Genomic DNA, 24,955 nt, shown 5'->3' with positions numbered 1-24,955 from the left:
ACAGAAGCCACAATAAGGAGAAGCCCGCTCATCACAATAAAGAGTACCTCCTGCCTGCTGCAACTAGAGAAAGCACCTGTGCAGCAGCAAAGACCCAGCACAGCCAAACAAGCAAGAAAACTATTCTAGTGTGCTTACGAAGGTGTTTCTGGGTGAACATAACACTTTAACCTGTAGACTTAGTATAATAACATGGACTGGTCTCCCTAACATGGGTGGGTCCCATCCAATAGGCTAAATGCCTGAATGTAACAAAAAGGCAAAGTTTTGAGTAAAGTTATGGGCTTCCCTGGTGGCTCAGCTGGTAAAGAATCTGCCCACAATGCGGGAGACCTGGGTTCGATCCCTGGGTTGGGAAGATCGCCTGGAGAAGTGAAAGGCTACCCCCTCTCCAGTATTCTGGCGTGGAGAATTCCATTACTTGTATAGTTCATGGGGTCGCAAAGAGTCGGACATGACTGAGGGACTTTCACTTCATGGGTAATTACCTCTTTCTGCCTGATGGTTTTCCAGCTGGGACACTGGGCTTTTCTGGCCTTCAGACTCAAACTCAAACACTGGCGCTCCTTGAGCCTGCTAATTTTTACACTGTTTTTTATACCATGAGGTCTCAGCCTCCAGAATTGTATAAGCCCGTCCTTCTAATAAATTTTTCCTCTCCCTATATACAGTCTACTGGTTATTGCTGGAGAACTCTGACTAATATGGTTGGCTTTCCTCTCTCTACTGCATAAATCTATACTGCTTAAATTTACCAATTACTCATCTGTCAGAGAAGTTTCAGTCCTTAAAGTTACGTGAAACATAACGATGGAGAACCTCTCAGCAAAGCTACCCTGTTCTGTGTCCTCCACTCTCCTGCTTTGGAAACAAGCATATTCAGTGATTTATACATTAAATGTGGGGTTCCAGAGCTGTGTTCCTTGCTGGTCTTGCACAATTCATTTTATTCTCATAGTTAGTTTATAGTAGTGATGACTTATTTTCTCTTTGATTAGCTTATTTGTGCAGTAAACTAAATAGTGAGAGGCAGGGAGACCTGGTGTGCTGCAGTCCATGGGGTTGCAAAGAGTCAGGCATGGCTTAGTGACGGAACAATAGCAACAACAGTAAATAAAGCTTTTAAAACATAACCTGATCCCCAGTGGGGGCTTTTACCTCCATTTTATCCACCTAAGTTTGCTAAGTTTTACCCTCTCCTTGCAACTTTAAAAAATTATTAAACACACAGGCGCACAATCATGTTTTATTCATCTTCCCTGAAGAAGGCATAGGATATTTTAAAAGGCCCCCAAACCCTGTGGAAGCTAGAGTAGGTATGGTATCCTGCTGTGTGATTATAAATTAAAATGTCCCCTTTCCTTCCTGAAGAATAAGTCAATACCTAATATTACAAAACTTTCCTCCCAGCCTCTTTTTTCTTTCATGTTGGAATATAATGCTTCTATTGATGTGAAAATGCACCAGCATGCACTGAAATATAATTCAAGGTAGATTTGCACTCAGCTGGCATGATGATAGCACAGCCACTTTGGGAATTGAAATATAATAAAAAGTCAGTTAGGTGACACTACCTGGGAGCAACACACTGTTAACTCAAATGCTTTTTACTGGGTACCAGGTGATTCTCACAGCACGTCTACTTGTGAACTCGGGAGAATAAAATCAGCCATCTGTGTTGTAGGTATATCCAAGGTGAGCTATATTTATAGCTATAGATATGTATCTATTGCTCTATATCCATCTCACTTTTGGTTTTTGCTAAAAAGGGGAGATATGCTATCCTAGCACACATCTAAGCTCCTAATTAAAATGAGCACAATGCTTCACCCATCAACCTTCCTCAGGCTCCATCGTTCCCAAGAACTCAGAGCTGTATTTTGTCGTCAGCATCCTAAAATGATGAATTTCTGTTTTCCTCGAACATTTTATGTATCTAGATAACCATCCGAAAGTAGAAACTTCTTATTTTTTTAGATATTTTTTAGTAGAACTATACATATAGAAATTTTCACTCAGTTGCATCTAACTCTTTGCGACCCCATGGACTATAACGGACTAGGATCCTCTGTACATGGAATTCTCCAGGGGAGAATACCGGACTGCATATCCATTTCTTTCTCCAGGGGATGTTCCTGACCCTGGGATCGAACCCAGGTCTCCTGCACTGTAGGCAGATTCTTTACCATCTGAGCCATCAGGGAAGCCCCATTTGGAAATAAAGAGATTTGTAACTCCTGATTCACTATTAAGAGAGAAAAATAAAATCTGTTGTTTCCTGAGAGCCAGTAACAGTTTTAAAAGAAAATGCCTTTATATATGAATTCACCTATCTCCCCCTCCCTTATTTATCCTAAAAAAAAAAAAAAGGTTTACAATTAGCTATGTATATTTTCAAATAAATGCTCACAGCTGCTAAGTCGCTTCAGTCGTGTCTGACTCTGTGCGACCCCAGAGACGGCAGCCCACCAGGCTCCCCCGTCCCTGGGATTCTCCAGGCAGGAACACTGGAGTGGGTTGCCATTTCCTTCTCCAATGCATGAAAGTGAAAAGTGAAAGTGAAGTCGCTCAGTCGTGTCCGACTCTAGTGACCCCGTGGACTGCAGCCCACCAGGCTCCTCCGTCCACGGGATTTTCCAGGCAAGAGTATTGGACTGGGGTGCTATTGCCTTCTCCGAAATGCTCATAGACTCAACATAAAATGTTCCATTTTTTATGTGAATGCCATTTAGGAATTGAAGCTGAAGCCCATTGTTTAAGGACAGAGTTTTAAAAAATTGATTATATAAATGCTTCTATTTAAGTAGGGAAACTAGACCTTTTAAATCAATATAACATACTCTATGTAATTTCCATTCATCATGTTGTTAAGCGGTATACTTTTTAGGAGTGCCATTTTACTCACAAGTATCATTGTATTACTATATACATTTTTTTTAATACTACTTGATGTTTGTTTTAGAAAATTGGATATTATGGAAAATATGTTAAGAAATTAGTAATGGACTGATAACCTACCAATTAGAGATAATTAGTATTATCCAGATTTATTTCATTCATATCTCTTTTCTAGTTATCTATACATTTATAAAAATAATAATATTGGGATTATATTCAACATAATTTTTGTAAACATTCTTATTCACTATGTTTTCCAATTGTTATAGGATTTTTGAGAAACATGATTTCTTATGACATAATAGTATTCCACATAAGGATGTGCTCTTTAAAATAACCTCTTCATTGAAAATATTTACTTGTTTTCAATTACTTTTATTAGATATATACTGTGATAATATATCAATGTACATCTTTACTGAAAGTCACTCAGTCATGTCCAACTCTTTGAGACCCCATGTGGAATTCTCCAGGCCAGAATACTGGAGTGGATAGCTGTTCCCTTCTTCAGGGGATATTCCCAACCCAGGGATCGAATCCAGGTCTTCCGCATTGCAGGCGGATTCTTAACCAGCTGAGCCATGAGGGAAGCCTGAATCATCATGACTCAAATTTAATTAAAGGATATGCCAAGACTTCTAATATATTCAGCTTCTAAAAAACTATGGCTTAAATTTGAATTAAGGAATATAATATATATTATCAAATAATTCTCTACTTTGCTATAAGACAATGTAAAACAAATCACTTGAAGTATGTGAAGTAATGCCTAAACATTACTTACTTTTTGAGTTATAGAAATTTATTTTAAGAAAACTATAAAATTATATGGAGTTTGAAATTACAGAGCTGAAAATCAATTCTCAATAACTTAAAACATAAAAATATTATAAACAACCATTTTTCCTTGAGGCTTCCCTCATGGCTCAGATGGTAAGAATCTATGTGCAATGTGGGAGACCTGGGCCCTATCCCTGGGATAGAAAGATCCTTGGAGAATGGAATGACTGTCCACTGCAGTATTTTTGACTGGAGAATTCCTCAGAAAGAGGAGCCTAGGAGGCTAGTGTCCATGGGGTCTGAAAGAGTTGGACATGAATGAATAACACATTTTTTTTTTCTTATGTGAGGAAAAATAAATCTCATGATGCAAATTATCACTGAACTTAGAAATTGGTATATGGATCAATTCTTCCAAATATTAATATACTAACTACATTTTCAGATGTTTGTAAAATCAAGAGAAGAGATATTCTAATTGTAATAGACAGTGCCAGGAGCAGTCCTTGGGAAATGCATGTGCTGAGATTGAACTGGGAACTTGCCAGTATTGGCCAGCACATTTCCCAGCTATGCACAAAGCCAAGAAAATGTCTATTCCTTAGGCTATGGTCTGGATGTGTGTTGAAATTCGTGTGTTGAAATCCTAATGCCCATAATGACAGTATTAGTAGATGGGGCTTTGATAGGTGCTCAGGTCAGCAGGGAGGAGCCCTCAGGAATGGGATTAGAGTTCTCATAAAGAAGACAGCTCAGATCATCCCTTTTACCACTTGTTTGTTGTTGCTGTTGTTCAATTACTAAGTCATGTTCAACTCTTTGCGACCCTATAGACTGTGGCACACCAGGCTTCCCTGTTCTTTACCATCTCTTAGAGTTTGTTCAAATTCATGTCCATCAAGTCAGTGATGCTATCCAAACATCTTATCTTCTACTGCTCTCTTCTCCTTTTGTCTTCAATCTTTCCCAACATCAGGCTCTTACATAATGAAACAGCTCCTTATATCAGATGGCCAAAGTATTGGAGCTTCAGTTTCAGCATCAGTCCTTCTGATGAATATTCAGGGTTAATTTCCTTTAGGATTGACTGGTTTGATCTCCTTGCTGTTCAAGGGGCTTTCAAGAGTTTTTCCTAGTACCACAATTCGAAAGCATCAATTCTTCAGCACTCAATGTAGGAGACATAAAGAGAGGTGGGTTTGATCCCTGGGTCAGGAAGAGCCTCTGGAGAAGGAAATGGCAACCCACTCGAGTATTCTTGCCTGGAGAATCTCTTGAACAGAGGAGCCTGGTGGGTTACAGTGCATAGGGCTGCAAAGAGTCAGACACAACTGAAGCGACTTAGCACGCACACAACCTTCTTTATGGTCCAACTCCCTCATGAGAACATAGCAAGAAGTCTGCAGTCTGCAACCAGGAAGAAGACTCTCACCACAGCTCGACCAGACTGGCACCCTGATCTCAGGCTTCCAGCCCCCAGAACTATGAGAAATGTGTGTGTGTGTGTGTGTGTGTGTGTGTGTGTGTGTATGTGTGTGTATAAAAATGACATAGTTAACAGATTTTGTTATGGCAGTTTGGGTGGACTAAGATACTTTCCCTTAAAGGACCCAAATGGAAATTTATCAAAGGTTTGCAGAGGAAATTTTCCTGCAAAACAGAAATAAAGCAAGGCCCCAGGAAGTTTCCCTTTGGAGACAGGAATACAGAGCTGATGTTTAGTGGTGTGGATGTTAAGAAGCCATTCCATAATTGAAGCAATGTGGGGCTTTCCTGGTGGTTCAGATGGTAAAGAATCTGCCTGCAATTCAAGAGACCCAGGTTTGATCCCTGGGTCAGGAAGATCCCCTGGAGGAGGGCATGGCAACCCACTCCAGTATTCTTGCCTGGAGAATCCCATGGACAGAGGAGTCTGGTGGGCTACAGTCCATAGGGTCACACATAGTCAGACAAGATTGAAGCAACTTAGCTCTCACTCACGCTTGCACTCTCTTCATAAACAAAACAATGAGGTTTGAACACTTCAACTTAGCAAACAGTTGATTTAGGAGGAGGGCATATTCTGAATGATTCTTCTAAAAGGTTTTGTTTTCATGGATAGAAATTGATTTTTTCTTCAATAGGTGAGAAAGGTCATTAACAGAAATCATGTTCCTTTCTCCATATAAATGCTAAACCACTTTCCATCACCTTATTAACAGGGCAGATGAAAACTTTACAGTGTATTCTAAGCATCTATTTGTAATTAGGGCATAAAATTGATGCATTTTGCAATTAAAAACTTTATTTCAAATGGTATGCAGATTCTTTGTGTGTCTGTGTGTATGTGTGTGTTTTGTTTGGCTATGTATCAGACAGTAATACACAGGAATACTTTTTCTCTTACTACTGTTACAATATTATAATATTGTTTCTGGAAGATACATTTAGTTTTCCATTATGAATTGATGGCATAAATACTCTCAGGTAATTAGAACTTAAAAAAAATCCCAACTCTTCAAATGAGAAGACCAGTCCATAGGTCAGTGTTTTTCTAATTATGGGTTGCAGCTTGTTTTTAGGTCATGAAATCACTTAGTGGATCATGGTAATTTTAATTGAAGAGCGACAGAAGAGAAAACAACAAAATTATGAGAGCACGTTAAAACATAAGGTAAATTATATTTAATGAAAACTTGGTTTCAGTAGGTATTTAGTATGATATAAAATGCTTTCTCATTGTTTTGGTCAAAATCATTTGAACCAGGAGGATGCTGTGCTAAATGAAACAAGTCAGAGAAAGATAGATACTATATGACCTCACTTACATGTAGAATCTTGAACTAGAAGCCATAGAATCAAAGAGTAGAATGATGGTGGTTTCCGGGGGCTTGCTGTATATTGGTCAGAGGGTACCAGTTTTCAGTAAGGAGACGAAAATGTCCAGGGGAATCTAATGTACTGCATGGTGATTTTAGCTAACAATACTGCGTATTGGAAATTTAAGTATACGTCATGACAAAAATAAACTCAAAATGGCTTAAAGTCTTAAATATGACATGATACCATAAATCTTCTAGAAGAGGACAGAGGCAAAGCCTTCTCTGACATAAATTGCAGTAATATGTTCTTAGCTCAATCTCCCCAGGCAAAAGAAATAAAAGCAAAAATAAGCAAATGAGACCTAATTAAACTTACCCGTTTTTACACAGGAAAGGAAACCATAAATAAAATGAAAAGACAACCTACAAAATAGGAGAAAATAATGGCAAACAGCGTACCTGACAAGGGCTTAATTTCCAAAATAAACAAATAGCTCATAGAACTCAATATCAAAACAACAACCCAATCAAAAAATGGACAGAAGACCTAAAGAGACATTTCTCCATAGACAGATGGCCAACGGGCACATGGAAAGATGCTTAACATCACCAATTATTAGAGAAATGCAAATCAAAACAACAATGAATTATCACCTCACACCAGTCAGAAAGGCCATCATCAAACCATCTGTGAATAATACATGCTGAAGAGGCATGGAGGAAAGGGACCCTCCTGCACAGTGGGTGGGACTGGGTACTGGTGCAGCTGCAATGGGAAGGTTCCTCAACAAACTAAAAATAGTTAGGACAGGCTCTAGACTAAAAATAGAACTACCATGTGATCCAGCAATCTCGCCTCTTGGCATTTATCTGGAAAAGGCAAAACCTCTAAATCCCAAAGACACATGCACCCCAGTGTTCACTGCAACACTATTTACAATAACCAAAACACAGAAGCAACCTAAATGTCCAGTGACAGATGAAGGGATCAAGAATCTGTGGTATATAGACACAATTAAAGGTTACTCAGCCACAAAAAGGAATGAGATAATGCCGTCTGCAGCAACATGGATGGACCCAGAAATGATCATACTAAGTCAGGCAGAAAAAGAAACTACCATAGGATACCACTTACAGCTGAAATCTAAAAAAGATACAAACGAACTTTTTACAGAAACATACTCACAGATACAGAAAACAAAATTATGGTTACCAAAGGGAAAAAAAGTGGGGGGATAAATTAATAGTACGGGATTAATAAACACACTGCTATACATAAAATAGCTAAGCAATAAAGATTAACTGTATAGCACAGGGAACTATATCCAATATCTTATAATAGCCTATATGGAAAATATTCTAAAAAAAGAAATACACACACATATATATATATATAAACATATGACTCACTTTCTTATATACCTGAAGCCAGAAGCTAACACGATAATAAAAATCAACTATATTTCATATAAAGAATAGGGTAGATATAACACAGAACAATTATCCTTTGTTAAAAGCAAATATCAGTGTACTCTACGTATGGGAAAAATGGAAATCTTTGAACTGTCAATATTTCATTGGACTATATAGGAATGAGACTACAGAAAAATTCAAATATCAAATCCTGTTTTCCTTAATTTGCACAGATTCTAATATAAATTAACAAAAACATCTAAACTTTACTTTTATCCTATTTAAGGAAACTTATGAGGAAATGGTAACCCACTCCACTATTCTTGTCAAAAAATCCCATAGACAGAGGAGCCTGGCAGGCTACAGTCCGTGGGGTAACAAAGAGTTGGATGTGACTGAGCAATTGAGCATACACACACATTAAGGTAAATTAGTTGCTGAATATTGTATTCCTTTGTTTATTATATTTTATTTTTATTTTATATTTTATATTTATTTTATTATATTATATCCTGGGGTCCTAAATTCGGAGAAGGCAATGGCACCCCACTCCAGTTCCCTTGCCTGGAAAATGCCATGGATGCAGGAGCCTGGTAGGTTGCAGTCCATGGGGTCGCTAAGAGTCGGACACAACTGAGTGACTTCACATTCACTCTTCACTTTCATGCATTGGAGGAGGAAATGGCAACCCACTCCAGTGTTCTTGCCTTGAGAATCCCAGGGACGGGGGAGCCTGGTGGGCTGCTGTCTATGGGGTCGCACAGAGTCGGACACGACTGAAGCAACTTAGCAGCAGCAGCAGCAGCAGCAGCAGCAGGGATCCTAAACTAGACATTAAATTAGCAAATGTTTATTGATTACTATGTTTAAGATCCTATTCTTTTAATTATAATGGTACTTGTTACATGGAAAACCACCAGGAGTTTGGGTTTTCTCAGCGATTTCCAGGAGGGCGGACTTCATCTTGTATTTTTATGTGTTTAGGCATTAGAAATGCCTGAACATCAATTTTAACAGAATCTAATGGGGAGTTTTTCAACGGTGGTAAATATTTGTATGTGTATTTGTTTTATGTGCTATTATGGTCTCTCCAGATAAATTCTATTTGCTCCAACTCTCTCCACATGAATTTATACTGAGATGCAGTGATAAAATATGGTGATCAATCATTTTCACTATGAGCTTTTGGAGAAAAAGCAAAACTAACAGTGCAAAAAATGAAAAAGTAAATATCTAGGTATTTTACAAGAGCTTTTGATTTCAATTATTCAGATACACCTGTGACATAATGCTTCCGTGTCTTCCTTGAGTCCTTGTCTGTAATAGACCACACAGCCAGCTCATACAAAAACACACAGCCTGTTGCATGAAAAGGCACATATCCTCAAGCAGGAGATATTCTGTGAACACTAGTTCATGGAGCCACAGTGCTGACTTCAGCAAACATTCCTGGAGCATCTCTTATGTTACAGGCATTGCTCTACGTGCAGGGGCATGGTCTCTGCCTTCAGGGAGCTGATAGTATACAGGAGAAATGAAATGGACCCAATCATAATAGTGTCACAAATGAACACAGAATATTTAGAAATCAGCTCACAGTCGCACAGTTGAGCCTTCTATTAGGAACTTTCTCTCACAGTATTTAGTACATCTGTACTAGGGGCTCCGAAAATACTCTTTTTCCTTCCATCTTCCAATTCTACTTAGAATTGAAGTACTTACTTAAAACACTGCTTTCAAGAAACATCTAGAGAAATTTGATGATTTGTGGTTTTTTTTACTATTTTTCAGTCCCATATCAGATATCATTTTCTTTGTTTATGATATCTTGTTTGGCAATATCATCTTTCTTTGTGCCATCATATTGAAGGACTATTCCAAAGTCGACCAGTTTATTCAAATAACAACAATATTACCTAAGTCTCCATTTATTCTGCCACTATACTGTCAAGTTTAAAAATGACTCTACTTAGCCAGGCCAGTCTTCCTTCAGTTGATCCTTATCTCTTGTCATTCTTCTTTGTACTCATTTCCCCTTTTTTTTTCCCCTAATACTTTGCATACATTTAGAAGACCACTTTGAGCTTTTGATTCAAACAGTAGAACTTACCTTTAAAGTCATAATTTACATCAACGCAACCTTATTACTTGTAGTAAAAGGAATGTGAATGTCCATAAACTCAAAAGATATCAAGCACTCTTATGTTAATAAAACAATCATTCTTTGTTTTTGAACATATGATCTTAGAGGAATATCCATTGCTCAATGCAAGAGGGACTAGCATTTGTAAAAAGGAAACGATTTCAGTCCTGTCAAGACAGTCCCAACCAACTTTCTTCCTCGCCTATCCTCATCCGCTCAGCGTTTCTAAGTTTCCCTCATTCAGTCTGCACTCAGGGAAGCCAAGGAAAGATCTCAGAGCCTGAATCCAAACATAATCACGAGAGTGTGCCAACAACAAAGTAAAAACATAACCCTAGCTGAGGAAATCACAACAGCAGTTTCAGGCATGAACGTCGAATAGATTCACTGACCTGACGAGATGTCTATCTGGTTCATCTTGGTCTGCGTGACGTTGATGTGAACACCGACTTTGCTCTCAGTGAGGTCAATTTCCACGTTGCCCAAGTTATCTGCAAAATGACTGAAAAGCAGGAGACCATTGGGGTTCCAAGTCCTGAACTGGAAGCTAACCGAAAACAGGTCCTGGTGAAGCCGTCCGGGCACCTCCAGATAACTGGTAGCGTTGAAAAAGACAGGTACTGTGTAAGGCTCCACACACGAGAAACTCAAATTTCCCTGGAAGACAGAAGGGCATGCTTTGAGGAAAATGTAGAATAAAACAAGCACCCAGGTAAGACAGCTGACCAAGTGAGAGTTATACACATTTCAAACCCGAGCTTGAGCTGTGTGCAATTCCCATGTGCAGTCATGTGACACAGATTCATGTGTCCTTGAAAGGACATGTCCTGGCATGTCCTTTCTGCTGTAGCTAACAGAGTTCAGCAGCTGGCTATCAGACTGAGGGATTCATGCAAGCACCTTGCATCATGGATTTGACAAACTGACAGCCTGGTGTGATGGGCTGGCTATGAAATGGATACATCCCTGTGTGGTGGGCTTGGGAGTGGACCACTGGACTTTCTGAAGAAAGCAAAGAGCTGCTTCCTCCTCCCCCACAACTGACAGTGTATCAGCTAGGGAGGAGATGCCTCTGTTTTCTTTTGGATGGCCTTGGTCAATTATTTATTAATATATAAATCTAGTCTCACTGGGAATGTTAGTTGCTGTTTATTAAACTAGGATGGGGCAAATATTCTTGAGTCTTAACCCCATACCTATTAACTAGTTAGTCAAAGCTATGGTTTTTGCGGTAGTCGTATGGATATGAGAGATAGACCATAAAGAAAGCTGAGCACCGAAGAATGGATGCTTTTGAACTGTAGTGATGGAGAAGATTCTTGAGAGTCCCTTGGACTGCAAGGAGATCCAACCAATCCATCCTAAATGAAATCACCCTGAATATTCATTAGAAGGACTGATGCTGAAGTTCCAATACTTTGGCCACCTAATGGGAAGAGCCAACTCATTAGAAAAGACCCTGATGCTGGGAAAGATTGAGGGCAGGAGGAGAAGGGGACGACAGAGGATGAGATGGTTAGATGGCATCACTGACTCAATGGAGATGAGTTTGAGCAAGCTCTGGGAGATGGTGAAGGACAGGGAAGCCTGGCGTGCTGCAGTCTATGGGGTTGCAAAGAGTCAGACAAGACTGAGCAATGGAACAACAGATTATTTTGTTATTCAACTCAAACTCTCATTTACATTCCCATGAAATGTGCATATATCTTAATACATTAATGCTTTCAGAAACAGTGACATGAATGTATAAAAGGAAAAGAAAACTGTTAACTGAAGCTTCCTTCTCCCCCTCATGCTTCCTCTATTTGGTACAAAGAAATCTGATTATTCAGATATACTGTATTTTATATTCTAGGATCTAAGTACCTTCCTTTTAAAGATATGAAAAAAATCTACATTTTTTGCCATCTTTTTTTTTAACCCCACTATATCTTGAGGAATATGATTTGAAGGCATTTTTTTTCTTTATTGTCTCCTTAAACACCACCACATACTTATCCCCAGAGGCACAGTTCTTCCATTTTAGTACATTAACCATTTAAACTAAGTTAGGCTGACCCCCCAATTAATATTCAAATTAAATTTGTGCTGCACCTGCATACGCATGCATGCTAAGTCGCTTCAGTCATGTCCAACTCTTTGTGACCCCGTAGACTGCAGCCCTCCAGCCTCCCCTGTCCATGGGGTTCTCCAGGCAAGAGTACTGGAGTGGGTCACCATTTCCTCCTCCAGGGGATCTTCCCTACCCAGGGATCAAACCAGCATCTCTTACGCCTCCTGTGTAGAGGAGGTTGGCAGGCAGGTTCTTTACCACTAGGGCCACCTCAGAAGCCCTGTATCTTCACAGATGATTAGATGACTATTTTTAAAGGCTTACTTTTCCCGATGAAAAGAGCTGTTTATGCACAAAAACTGACATGTCATAACTGACCACTTGCCTGTGTCGTGGAGACTGTCTCCCAGCAAAGTGAAAAGTTCTGAGTGATGGTGCTGATTCTGGAGTCAACATTTAATGAGGAAATGGGTGTGTGTAAGGAGAATGGTGCAGGATAAGTGCTGAGCCACTTACACAGAAGTATTAGCACCAGACATCTTCAAAAGCAAATCTCCTCTGTAAATATTTGCCTTTGTAGAGCAACTTGCAAAATGTCCTGCCTGCCTCTACGTTGCCTAAACCTTTTAATACACATGTTTATTTTTGTTTAAAAGCCTTTTCTGTGTCTGCTCCTTCCATTTTAACAAATGTAATTATAGATAATTTAGGCTTTTTAAAATGTCTTTGTTATTCAGGTTAAAATACCATTTATAAGCAACAATATTTTGTGGTAAAAGTTGACTTTGGAATGAGTCTCCAGAGTGCAATTCTCTGTAGTTTGAGAATCTAATGGATACACGTGAGGACCAACTGGGAGGTTTGGGGCAGAAATAACACTTCACTTCTTAAAGGTGTAAATAATGGGAAGGGTATTATGATAATTTGGGTTCTGCATCTTTCTGTCTTAGGTGATAATTTGATAATTTCTGAGGAAACAAAAGGATTCTGATGCCATTTTATCCAAAGCTTAAAATAACATATATATAATATATATATATATATATATATCAGATCAGTTACTCAGTCGTGTCCGACTCTTTGTGACCCCATGAATCACAGCACGCAAGGCCTCCCTGTCCATCATCAACACCCAGAGTTCATTCAGACTCATGTCCATCGAGTCAGTGATGCCATCCAGCCATCTCATCCTCTGTCATCCCCTTCTCCTCCTGCCCCCAATCCCTCCCAGCATCAGAGTCTTTTCCAATGAGTCAACTCTTCACATGAGGTGGCCAAAGTACTGGAGTTTCAGCTTTAGCATCATTCCATCCAAAGAAATCCCAGGGCTCATCTCCTTCAGAATGGACTGGTTAGATCTCCTTGCAGTCCAACACCACAGTTCAAAAGCATCAATTCTTCGGCGCTCAGCCTTCTTCACAGTCCAACTCCCACATCCATACATGACCACAGGAAAAACCATAGCCTTGACTAGACGGACCTTTGTTGACAAAGTAATGTCTCTGCTTTTGAATATGCTATCTAGGTTGGTCATAACTTTCCTTCCAAGGAGTAAGCGTCTTTTAATTTCATGGTTGCAGTCACCATCTGTAGTGATTTTGGAGTCCCCCCAAAAAATAAAGTCTGACACTGTTTCCACTGTTTCCCCATCTATTTCCCATGAAGTGGTGGGACCGGATGCCATGATCTTCGTTTTCTGAATATTGAGTTTTAAGCCAACTTTTTCACTCTCCTCTTTCACTTTCATCAAGAGGCTTTTGAGTTCCTCTTCACTTTCTGCCATAAGGGTGGTGTCATCTGCATATCTGAGGTGATTGATATTTCTCCCAGCAATCTTGATTCCACCTTGTATTTCTTCCAGTCCAGCGTTTCTCATGATGTACTCTGCATATACATTAAATAAACAGGGTGACAATATACAGTCTTGACGAACTCCTTTTCCTATTTGGAACCAGTCTGTTGTTCCATGTCCAGTTCTAACTGTTGTTTCCTGACCTGCATACAAATTTCTCAAGAGGCAGATCAGGTGGTCTGGTATTCCCATCTCTTTCAGAATTTTCCAGTTTATTGTGATCCACACAGTCAAAGGCTTTGGCATAGTCAATAAAGCAGAAATAGATGTTGTTCTGGAACTCTCTTGCTTTTTCTATGATCCAGCGGATATTGGCAATTTGATCTCTGGTTCCTCTGCCTTTTCTAAAACCCGCTTGAACATCAGGAAGTTCACAGTTCACATATTGCTGAAGGCTGGCTTGGAGAATTTTGAGCATTACTTAACCAGCATGTGAGATGAGTGCAATTGTGCAGTAGTTTGAGCATTCTTTGGCATTGCCTTTCTTTGGGATTGGAATGAAAACTGACCTTTTTCAGTCCTGTGGCCACTGCTGAGTTTTCCAAATGTGCTGGCATATTGAGTGCAGCACTTTCACAGCATCATCTTTCAGGATTTGGAATAGCTCCACTGGAATTCCATCACCTCCACTAGCTTTGTTCGTAGTGATGCTTTCTAAGGCCCACTTGACTTCACATTCCAGGATGTCTGGCTCTAGGTCAGTGATCACACCATCGTGATTATCTGGGTCGTGAAGATCTTTTTGTACAGTTCTTCTGTGTATTCTTGCTACCTCTTCTTAATATCTTCTGCTTCTGTTAGGACCATACCATTTCTGTCCTTTATCGAGCCCATCTTTGAATGAAATGTTCCTTTGGTATCTCTGATTTTCTTGAAGAGATCTCTAGTCTTTCCCGTTCTGTTGTTTTCCTCTATTTCTTTGCATTGATCACTGAAGAAGGCTTTCTTATCTCTTCTTGCTTATATAAATACTGCTCTAAATAAGAAATGACACAGCATGGAAAGAGACTATGACCTTGGGACTGTATACTGTGAATCCACAATCTTTGTTTCCCACTCATATGCGTTACCTTGGAAAGTTATTTTTGTAAGTTAAATTTCAGTTTTCATCTACAAAATGTTTATGACAACATCTCCCTTGTAGTATTGCTCTTAGAGTATCATAAAGGTAACAGGTCTCACACAGTTACCTTTTACCTATACATGGAGCTATTATTTTTTCCCTACAGTCAATATCTTGTAAGAACATTTCACCAAACTTCAATTTTTAACTGTTAGTGTAAATTCATCATTAGTTTAAGAAAGATAATTAGTAAAAACATTCTACATTCAACTATTATTTTATGAGCTTCACTGGTGACTCAGCAATGAAGAATCACCCTGTCAAAGGAGACACAGGTTTGATCCCTGGGTCAAGAAAATCCACTGGAGAAGGAAATGACAACCCACTCTAGTATTCTTTCCCGGGAAATCCCATGGACAGAGGAGCCTAGTGGACTACATCCATGGGGTCACAAAAAGTTGGACACGACTTAGAGACTAAACAACAAATTATTTTATAGTTTCTTATATCCAACCAGAACTCCTGTTTATTCATTGGGCATTTCCATTTGTCCTCTCATTTTATGAAAACCCCAGGCTCAAATTTTGAATAACAAATCCATCAAAGTCAGAACATAGTACAAACACTCATGACATTTTCTACTCCCAGACTTCCAAATACATGGATATCTGGATTCCTAGGATCTCCCCATTGACACTTTGGGATTGAAGAAACTCCTGTTCTTGCAGAACCAGAAGGAACCCACATACCAGATTTATAAGTTTCTCTTATAGTGATCTTACATGGTGTTGTATGGAGGCAAATGGCAACCCACATCAGTATTCTTGCCTAGAAAACTCCATGGACAGAGGAGCCTGGTGGGTTACAGTCCACAGAGTCACAACGAGTATGACGAGACTGAGAGACTACACTTCCACTTTGAAATAGTTCAACTTGGAAACACACACACTAGAGCCAGGACCACTGTGAGTTTCTGAGTCACAGACTTCACTATCCAATCTAATCCATCTTTATTGAATTGCATAATACTTAGTATGTTTAGAGCTTTGACAAGAAGTTTATTTCTTTATATATCTGAGTAAATCAGCTTTGGAAACATGAAAAAAACTAATAAAGCTCCTGGCTTTTAAAATTTTAAAATACTGAATTACATCATCATCAAGAAATGTAGTAGTCTATACAATGTGTCCTTTGGAAACATGAGGCTGCTGATTTAAGGGCTGCTGAACAGTTGGGATGATTGTCCTTCCATAATGGGAAATCTAGAAACTCTGGGGCTAAAATTCCAGGCCCCATCTGAAGAAGATTTACTATTTACAGTAATTTTAACTCAAAAATCAGTATCTCGTCTTAGAATACATTCAGTGTCTCCATATTTTCAGGTACCTCTAAAGTTAGTTTTATATAGTGGAGCCCACAAGCCTAATAACAAATGCTATGATACTGTTGTCCATTAACAGTCCAGAGAAAACAAAATTTCTTTGATTTTTCTAGGAACTGATATTATGGGGGTGGAAAATCTTACCACATTTGAGGGCTCCAGTTTCTTCCTTCTCGCCAGATCTGTTATGTTGATACCATTGTAGTTAATGCTTTCCATGCAGCCTTTGAAATTCTTTCTACTGCTGGAACTTGGTTTTCCAGAGAAAGGTATGCCTCCAAAGGTTATCTTTGAGAAAAAGATAAAATGTAAACATTCCCACTGTATTTGGCTTAAAAAATAAAAACATTTACAATAAATTAGACAAAACTAGTAGTCAGCTATCATAACCTCAGCCAACATATACAGACATTTTTTCTGTATATGCCTCTAAAGTCTGTTGCATATTAAATTATGTTGTTACTGAAGTATATACTAATTGTATTAATTGTGAAAATTAGATTATAACTTGAGCAAGAAAAGAGCAACAACTTCTAAGCATTTTTAATACCTGGAAGGTATTTTATCAATTTTCCTGAGAATGTTCTAAAGGATTTTACACAGCAAACATCTTTTATAAATATTAAGCATATATTTTTATGCTTATAGTATCAATAAATGTTACTAGTCATCTTTAAATAACCCAGAGCTAATATATTAAGTTTATGACTTCAGCCCAAAGGAAGGAATTTTGTATTCACCCTATTTATACATTGTAGTCTAATGATCACTGGAGTAAAAAAATTGTTAGGCTTATTGTGAATACAGAAAATAGTTCCAAAAGTCTCACTGCTATATTGATTAGATATATCTTTGGGTTTGGAGGTTATAATTTGAGAACTACAGTCTTAAAGATATTATAGGTCTCCTAAATCCTGAGGAATAAGGTCAATGCTCCTTCCTGTGATATTCAAGCAATTGTTAAAATCACAATAAAAAAGAACATATATTTTTCCAGAAACCTTTGATCAAATTACATTATTATAACATCAATTTCATATAATAGAAAATTATACTTAATTATGTATTGCCAATAATGACGCGTACTGCTAATAGTGAATGAATCTATTAATCATAGCTGTAATATCAAGATATATAATCCAGACATATTTCTTTTAAGTAGTATTCAATTACCAATTTTTCCTACAAAGGTTGGAAAATGAAAGACATCTTTCAATGTCAAAACTTTATATTTGATATATAAGGCAGAGATCTTTGGGTTTTAGAAGATATATATTATGCCTCTGTTATACAGTGCTTTTACATTTTAGCTTTTTTAATGTAAATGTTTAAGATTATTTTTAACCGTTCCTTAATTTTTAGTTTACAACGTTGTGTTAATTTCAGGTAGCAAAGTGATTCAGTGATATATATATATGTATATATATATATATATATATATTCCTTTTCAGATTGTTTTACATTATAGGTTATTTAAAGATACAGAATACAGTTCCCTGGGCTGTACAGTAGGTACTTGTTGTTTATCTATCTTATATACAGCAGTGTGCATATGCATTTTAAATTTTTAAACAGTTTTAGAGAAAAAAGCACAAATTAATAATAGTTTATGAGACAACCATAAAATTTTAAAAACTCACTTAAAATGCGACTAAATGTATTAATAACAGCTGAATATACACTATATATTCAGCTTCCCTGGTGGCACAGAGGTTAAAGTGTCTGCCTGCAATGTGGGAGACCTGGGTTTGATCCCTGGGTTGGGAAGATCCCCTGGAGAAGGAAATGGCAACCCACTCCAGTATTCTTGCCTGGAGAATCCCATGGACAGAGGAGCCTGGAGGGCTACAGTCCACAGGTTGCAAAGAGTCGGACACGACTGAGCGACTTCACTTCATACACTATATAGCATTTACCTTAGAGTTTAACTATGGGAAGGAAAGAGAAAAACTAAGAATAAACACACAAAAAAGAATCAGGAATCTACAAAAAGAAAAACAGGGGCATTCTGAAATACATTAGGGAAATATTTTCAAGTGGCACGGAACTGAACTTATTAGGTGCTATAGTAGTTAATGTCATAGGTTAGGATTACTGAGACTTTAATAGAGTGTTGAATTTCCTATCCACAATTTATTTTACCAATTTCTGCTCCAGTTGATAGTAATAAAATCTTCCATGCTTAATGACATGCAGCATCACACTGTGAATAATATTACTAAATACTATTATAGTTGAAAGTATTGCTTTATTCCTTCTCGCTGTGCATAGTTTCTTTACTGGGGGACTCCTATTTTCCTTTGGGATGATGACTTAGATACTCCTTATAGTTTCTCTCTTTTCAACAACCTTCAGCTCATGTCCTATCTTATAGAAGGTAACCTGGTGAAGCATCACAGGCTCAATTTACCAGATTCCTTACAACTAAGAGAAGTGGGTTCAAATCCCAATTTCTAATGTAATTCATCATTTGATATTAAGTGGTTGCTTCTTCTTTCTTGTTATATGTCCTCATCAATGAAATATTCTCTAATACTGTCATCATTCTCATGGTAAAAAAAATAGCTGCAGTTGTTAGATTAATAATCAGATATTGATATGGCTCACTTTATTGCCTTATTAATGACACTGTTGTTCAGTGACAACCTTGACTCTAAAAAAGAAATGCACTGACCATTTTGTTAGCTGCCAAGAGTTTCAAAAGTGAGACAGGGCTTAACCAGATACCTCTGGGTGTCCTTTCTCCCACCATCTTTAAGAAAATAATCCTGCTTTTCAGCTGAGCACATGCTCCACAGCCAATATATGGCATTTCCCACCCTCTTTGAACAAGATTTGGTCTCATGAGATTTAAGCCAAAGGGTTGCGTGTGACTCTAAGAACTATAATTAAAGGAGGGATGGGGGCACAGTGTTCTTCACTCCCTTCCTTCACACTGTCTGGAATGCAAAATGGAAAGTGAGTAGTCAACTTGGAGTGAGTTGCAGAGGGGATGGAATAGCAGTGGAATAAAAGGAGACTGGGGTCTTGACCATCATGGTGCTGCCTCATGAGCCCAGGGCTAACTGCCTACAGGCCCCTTTTAGGTGAAAGGAATAAACGTGTCTGTTATATGCAGTCTAATTAATTATAACTGATACATGTAGTAATACTATGTATTACTAATAATATGTAGTAATATCTGTTATTCCCTGATGCCTCCTCTCAAACAAGCCATGTGCTACTATTTTCGCTTTATGGAAAGGGAATATGATTCGTCCAATGTCACACAACCAGGAAGGGGCAAAAAGGGATTTAAACCCAGGCTTAATGGCTCCAATTTGAGCTCATACACTTGATTTTCTCCAAAACTGCATCATGTTGAGATACAAAGGTAGACCCAGACATATTCATGGGCACCATCTGCCGATAATTGCAGTATCTAAGGAAAGGAATTGGATAGCAGCTCTACAAAGGGAAGTAAGCTGAGTCTCTCCTGACTCTCTGTCAATTTGAATTTCTTTCTACGTCTCCCTGACAAATATGTCTCAGGGATTTTAGTCCACAGGTGAGGTTCTCAAACATGGTATTTTATCTAGAAGGGCTCTGAAGTGTTGATGAAACTGCTGACCATATAGGAGGGGTTGTGTGTGCAAGAATATTCATAGATTTCACCGCAAATTCAACAGGGACTATGATTCCAAATTTTTAATTCTGTTTTTTTGAAAATTGGAATTGTGTTTGCCCATTCTAATGTTTTAGGATTTCTCACCTCTTCTAGAATACTTCAAAGTTTATTAATGTAGGAGATAGGTCTGTAGGAGATAGGTCACATAAGCCAAGATTAATACTAATTTAGAGAAGATAGGAATTCAGGGAATTTTCACATTCTTTGCCTTTCAACAATCATTTTCACTTTACAGAGATGTTTTTTTGGGAGTAATTATTCCCTGATAACCTTAAATTTATTTTAATGTCAATAAAAGTCTCTGTATCAAAGTTTATATTGCATATTCCATTCTAAATTTCTGTTTAGAAATATATGTAATATATTCATATTATTGGACTTCCCTGGTGGCTCAGATGGCAAAGCGTCTGCCTACAATGTGGGAGACCCAGGTTCAATCTCTGGGTCGGGAAGATGTCCTGGAGAAGGAAATGGCAACCCACTCCAGTATTCTTGCCTGGAAAATCCCATGGACGGAGGAGCCTGTAGGCTACAGTCCATGGGGTCGCAAAGAGTAAAATAAAATAAAAGTCTCTGTATCAAAGTTTATATTGCATATTCCATTCTAAATTTCTGTTTAGAAATATATGTCATATATTCATATTATAGAAAATTTAGATTAGAAGCTATTTAAACATATAAGGAAAATAAAAAAATATAGTTGTAAAACCTGACTTTTCACATACTATTTTATGATAAGTACATTTTATGTTCTAACTACATATAAATCTAAAAGATTTATGGGTGGATATCAATAATACCACCAACGCAATGGACATGAGTTTGAAAAAATTCCAGAAGATAGTGAAGGAGAGGGATGTTTGGCATGCTGTAGTCCATGGGGTTGCAAAGAGCTGGACATGACTTAGCAACTGAACAACAGCAATCAGGAGCACACGTATATGTGTATATATTTATATATCTGTAATCTCAACAATGGGACCAAGGCACATTGAAATGGCACAGCAAAGTCATAGGGGTGCCCCAGTGATGAACCTGTTTTTACAGAACTTTTATTCCTACTTATGATTAACATTTTTCATGGACACTGTAAAGTTGAATTGCTCTCCAAAAAATTATTTAAAAAAAACTTTATATGCCTCTCAGTGTATTATGAGAATATGTATTTTTACCAGACCAATATGATCACTGATTACTTTTAATCTTTAGTCATTTGGAAGGTAAAAAATATCTTTTTATTTATGAACAATCTCTTTAAAATAGTCTGTATTTTTATTTATTTTATGACATTTATATCTGAGAAAATAGAACTTGTCAAAGGAACTATCTATAGTCATGAATTTATAAATGGTTTAATGTAGGATTTCTTATGCAATGCTTTCTAATAAATACTAGGCAATCATGTATATAACATACTGTATATTATCAAAAACAAGCAATTTATAATTACCAATAAAAAGATTATGACTTAATTTATTCTGGTTTTGTTAAATGGCTCTGATAACATAATAAATGGTCCTTTTCTTCAAATACATGCTACTTTGGTTCCAAGTTTTAAAAAATATTTCAATAACTCATTAACAATTTAAAATTTAATGAAATGACCTATATTAATAAATTAGGTTGTGAAGCTGTAAGTTTTCTTTGCAGAATAAAATGAAAATGGTATATGAAGGTATATAATTAATAATAATTCAACAAGACAGCATAAAACTGAAGCAGTCACTTGATGCAGGACAATTCACACATCCTCAGGTTTACCTCATAGTCCAAATCCAGGTAGTCGAACTCCCCGTTGGTGCGGAAGTGCTGTGTGCTTCTGTCCAGGGTGAGGTTGATGCTCCGGCCCTGGCGCTCAATGACCACAGAGTGCCAGTGGTGATCATCCAGCAGGCTTCCTGTCATCACGGACGTGTGGCCGTATATGGGGCCAAGCTGGTTGCTTCCTGAATCACGTGAATGGAAAAGGACCCAGGTAAAGACACCAGAACTCTATGTCATCTGCTACACCATGGGCAGACATTTTTATGGCATCTGTCTATTGTAGTTTACATAGGACAACCAGCATGGAATGATACTTAACAATAGTGGCATGTTCAAACTACATAAAAGCTATTAAAGATGGAAAAATCTCTGTTCCCTTAAAAACCATGAGCTTTATTTATTTATTTTTTCAATTCCTGGGCCATGAATTCTGCTAAGTTTGGTATATTCCGTATGAAGTCAGTGCCCTATGGGCTCTGGAGTCAGAGTCCCTGGATTCTGATGCTCTTCCATCACTGGCTTGCTCCATGATCCTGGCCAAGGTAACTGCTCTCTGAGCCTCTCTTTGGTCATATGTAAAATGGGAAAAATAATAGTACCTGCTTTACAAAGTTGCTGTGAGGATTAAATTAATCTGTACAAGTAAAGAACTTATTTCCTGACATACAGTGAATGTTCATTAAAAGTTACCTGTTAATTTTTATTATTTTTTTTGTTATTATTATTATTGGTCAAGAAAATACAACATGACAAATATTTTCTGATTCCTAAAGCCATAATCTTAAGCACAACATAATATTTAATGTCATGGAAAATTTACTCAAGTTATACTTTAAAATAAAAATCTGCAAAATTACATATGTAGCATTAGTTCAATTTTGAAATAAGATCTCCATAGCAACAGAACTATAAATAAGAGTGGAAGATTGTGAAAGTCTGAAATATTTATTAAGGTCATCTCTGGATGCTGTTTACATATTTTATAGCATTTTCTATTTTGTCTAATCAAGCATTACTTTTTATGGTCAGGCAAAACTAAATGCTATAAAATAGACTATTGCTTCAGAATAAATAGCATAATAGAAATAAAATAAACACACAATTGACTGAAGAATTATTTCCTTTTTTCACATTTATGATGCTAATACACTTATACCTGACATTTTCTATGGATCTCCTATATGAATTTTTTTTTTCCTTTTGGTGATGAAATCAAATGTTTCCCTGTGACTGTGATTATGACTGTGTACGTAGATAGGGATGGGAGAGGAAGAAAGAAAAGAAAGAGTAAGTTTAAGTGAAAGAATACATTCAGTTTTATTACATTAAATATTTAGACTAGAAGACTAAGCAGTATCTAGATGTGCCTGTATTAAGGAAATAGCATTAAAACTGAGAGTGGATATCTGAATGGATGTGTTTCCATGGTTGTCATAAATTTGTCAATAATACTCTATGTAAATTGCTTTCCAATGACATGGTAATGATCTTTTTGTATGAGGCCATATGATCAGTTCTTGTTTCAGAATAGTAACATCACACTCTTACAAGGCCCAGCGGCTTTTAAAGGCTACTCTGTGTATTTCACTTTAAAAAAAAAAAAAGGAGAAAAGTTTGAAAAAATAAATTACTTTAGATATGATCCAATTTTATAAAGAATTAATATGTAAAGCATTAATCACTCTTTTCCACCACTAAAAATAGTGTGGTCTAGTTTTTCCAGACATTTTAAAAAATTATATAAATATAATCATATAATTCATATACATATCAAATATTGATATAACATTTATAATTTGCCTACTGTTTTAATTTAATGCCTGTCACATTCCCCAAATTATTTAACACATACCAATATATTTGTATGTGTTAATTTTTTTTCTTTCAATATTTGCTATTGTAACTAATATCACAAAGTATACATCCTTGGACAGAAATTCTAGAGCTGTTTCTTATTATTTCTTTATGATTACAAAATACATAGAAAATTAAAATATCTGAAGATATATTATTAAATTGTTTTCTTGAAATATTTTTAGGACAAAGAATCCTTTTTATTGTATAACACACCAATACAGATACTATTATTTTTAAAATTTATTTACTTGCTTGAAAAAATTGGAATCATTATTTTATTGTATATTTCTTTCATAGATAGCTTGATTGAGCATTTGGTGTTTACAGACTATTTATAATTTTTCTTCAGTGAGCTTTCCTTACATTCAGTTCAGTCGCTCAGTCTTCTCCTAAAGTCTTAGTACAGTTATAGAGTGGAATGAATTTTCATTCAAGAATGACATTAAACTTCTCTATTTGAATTTTCCCAGGTTTTGGCATGCATTTTCATTTTACAATTTGAATATAAAAATTTAAATATCTTTGTATATTTTTAAAATCAGCTTTCTTGGATAGTTTTCTTGTTATGGAAGCTATTTTTTCTGTCAGATAAGATTTTGAATGTGAAAGTTTTATAATGAAGAATAATCTTTGTAGATACTCTATTAAGTATTATCAACTGAAAAAAACTAACTGAAGTTGTATTTTTTAGTATACTAATGATTTTCAATGTAATAAAAGTTAATATATGGGAAACAAGCCATATTTAAGAAAGTTAAAACCATGTTGATAAGAAAACCAAGCAGGCAGGGTCTCTTTGTGTTCCAATGTTCAGTTTTATAGCTTTCCATTGGGATGCATTCAACATGTAAATTTTAGTTACTGATATAATTTAGACTACAAAATCTTTATAGAATCCTAAAATCACTAAACATAAAAATATGGAATATATGATGCCCTTCAAACAACTCTTGAATAAATTCTGAAAGCTTTAGGCCAGCAAGAAGAGGATAGATATATTACTGATTTGCATAAATTGTAACTCTGAATGTCAGTATCTGTCTTGTGGACCTTCCCTTTAGTTTTAAGTAAATCTTAACTACATTATCAAAATACAAACATGTATTAGGCTTGTCCACTTAGAAACGACAACAATAGCCCAAAACAAAATAGTAACTCCTTCTTTGAGTTTCATCTCATTTTCTAATCGGCATATTATTTCTCTGATTCCTTCATTTCTAGTTGATTATACTTAAAATAGTCATTTGCACCCTTTTTATCTTTCCTTAACTGATGACAATAAA

The 24,955-nt window shown here is 36.8% G+C and overlaps 1 protein-coding gene across 1 annotated transcript in view; it reads right to left on the bottom strand.

Moving 5' to 3' along the window:
* CNTNAP2 (contactin associated protein 2) overlaps positions 1-24,955 on the bottom strand; it is a 2,325,186-nt gene that overhangs the window by 1,289,993 nt on the left and 1,010,238 nt on the right. The window contains exons 7-9 of the mRNA XM_061415014.1: positions 21,813-21,997; positions 16,529-16,672; positions 10,428-10,692 (exon numbers count right to left, since the gene is read on the bottom strand). Of these exons, the coding sequence (XP_061270998.1) occupies positions 10,428-10,692; positions 16,529-16,672; positions 21,813-21,997 (594 nt within the window). The remainder of the gene's footprint in view (positions 1-10,427; positions 10,693-16,528; positions 16,673-21,812; positions 21,998-24,955) is intronic.

This window comes from Bos javanicus, chromosome 4, assembly GCF_032452875.1.
Source record: "Bos javanicus breed banteng chromosome 4, ARS-OSU_banteng_1.0, whole genome shotgun sequence".
In the NCBI taxonomy this organism is placed as follows: domain Eukaryota; kingdom Metazoa; phylum Chordata; class Mammalia; order Artiodactyla; family Bovidae; genus Bos; species Bos javanicus.
Note: the sequence above shows the minus strand (reverse complement) of the source record. Positions and strands in the feature narration are given on the sequence as shown.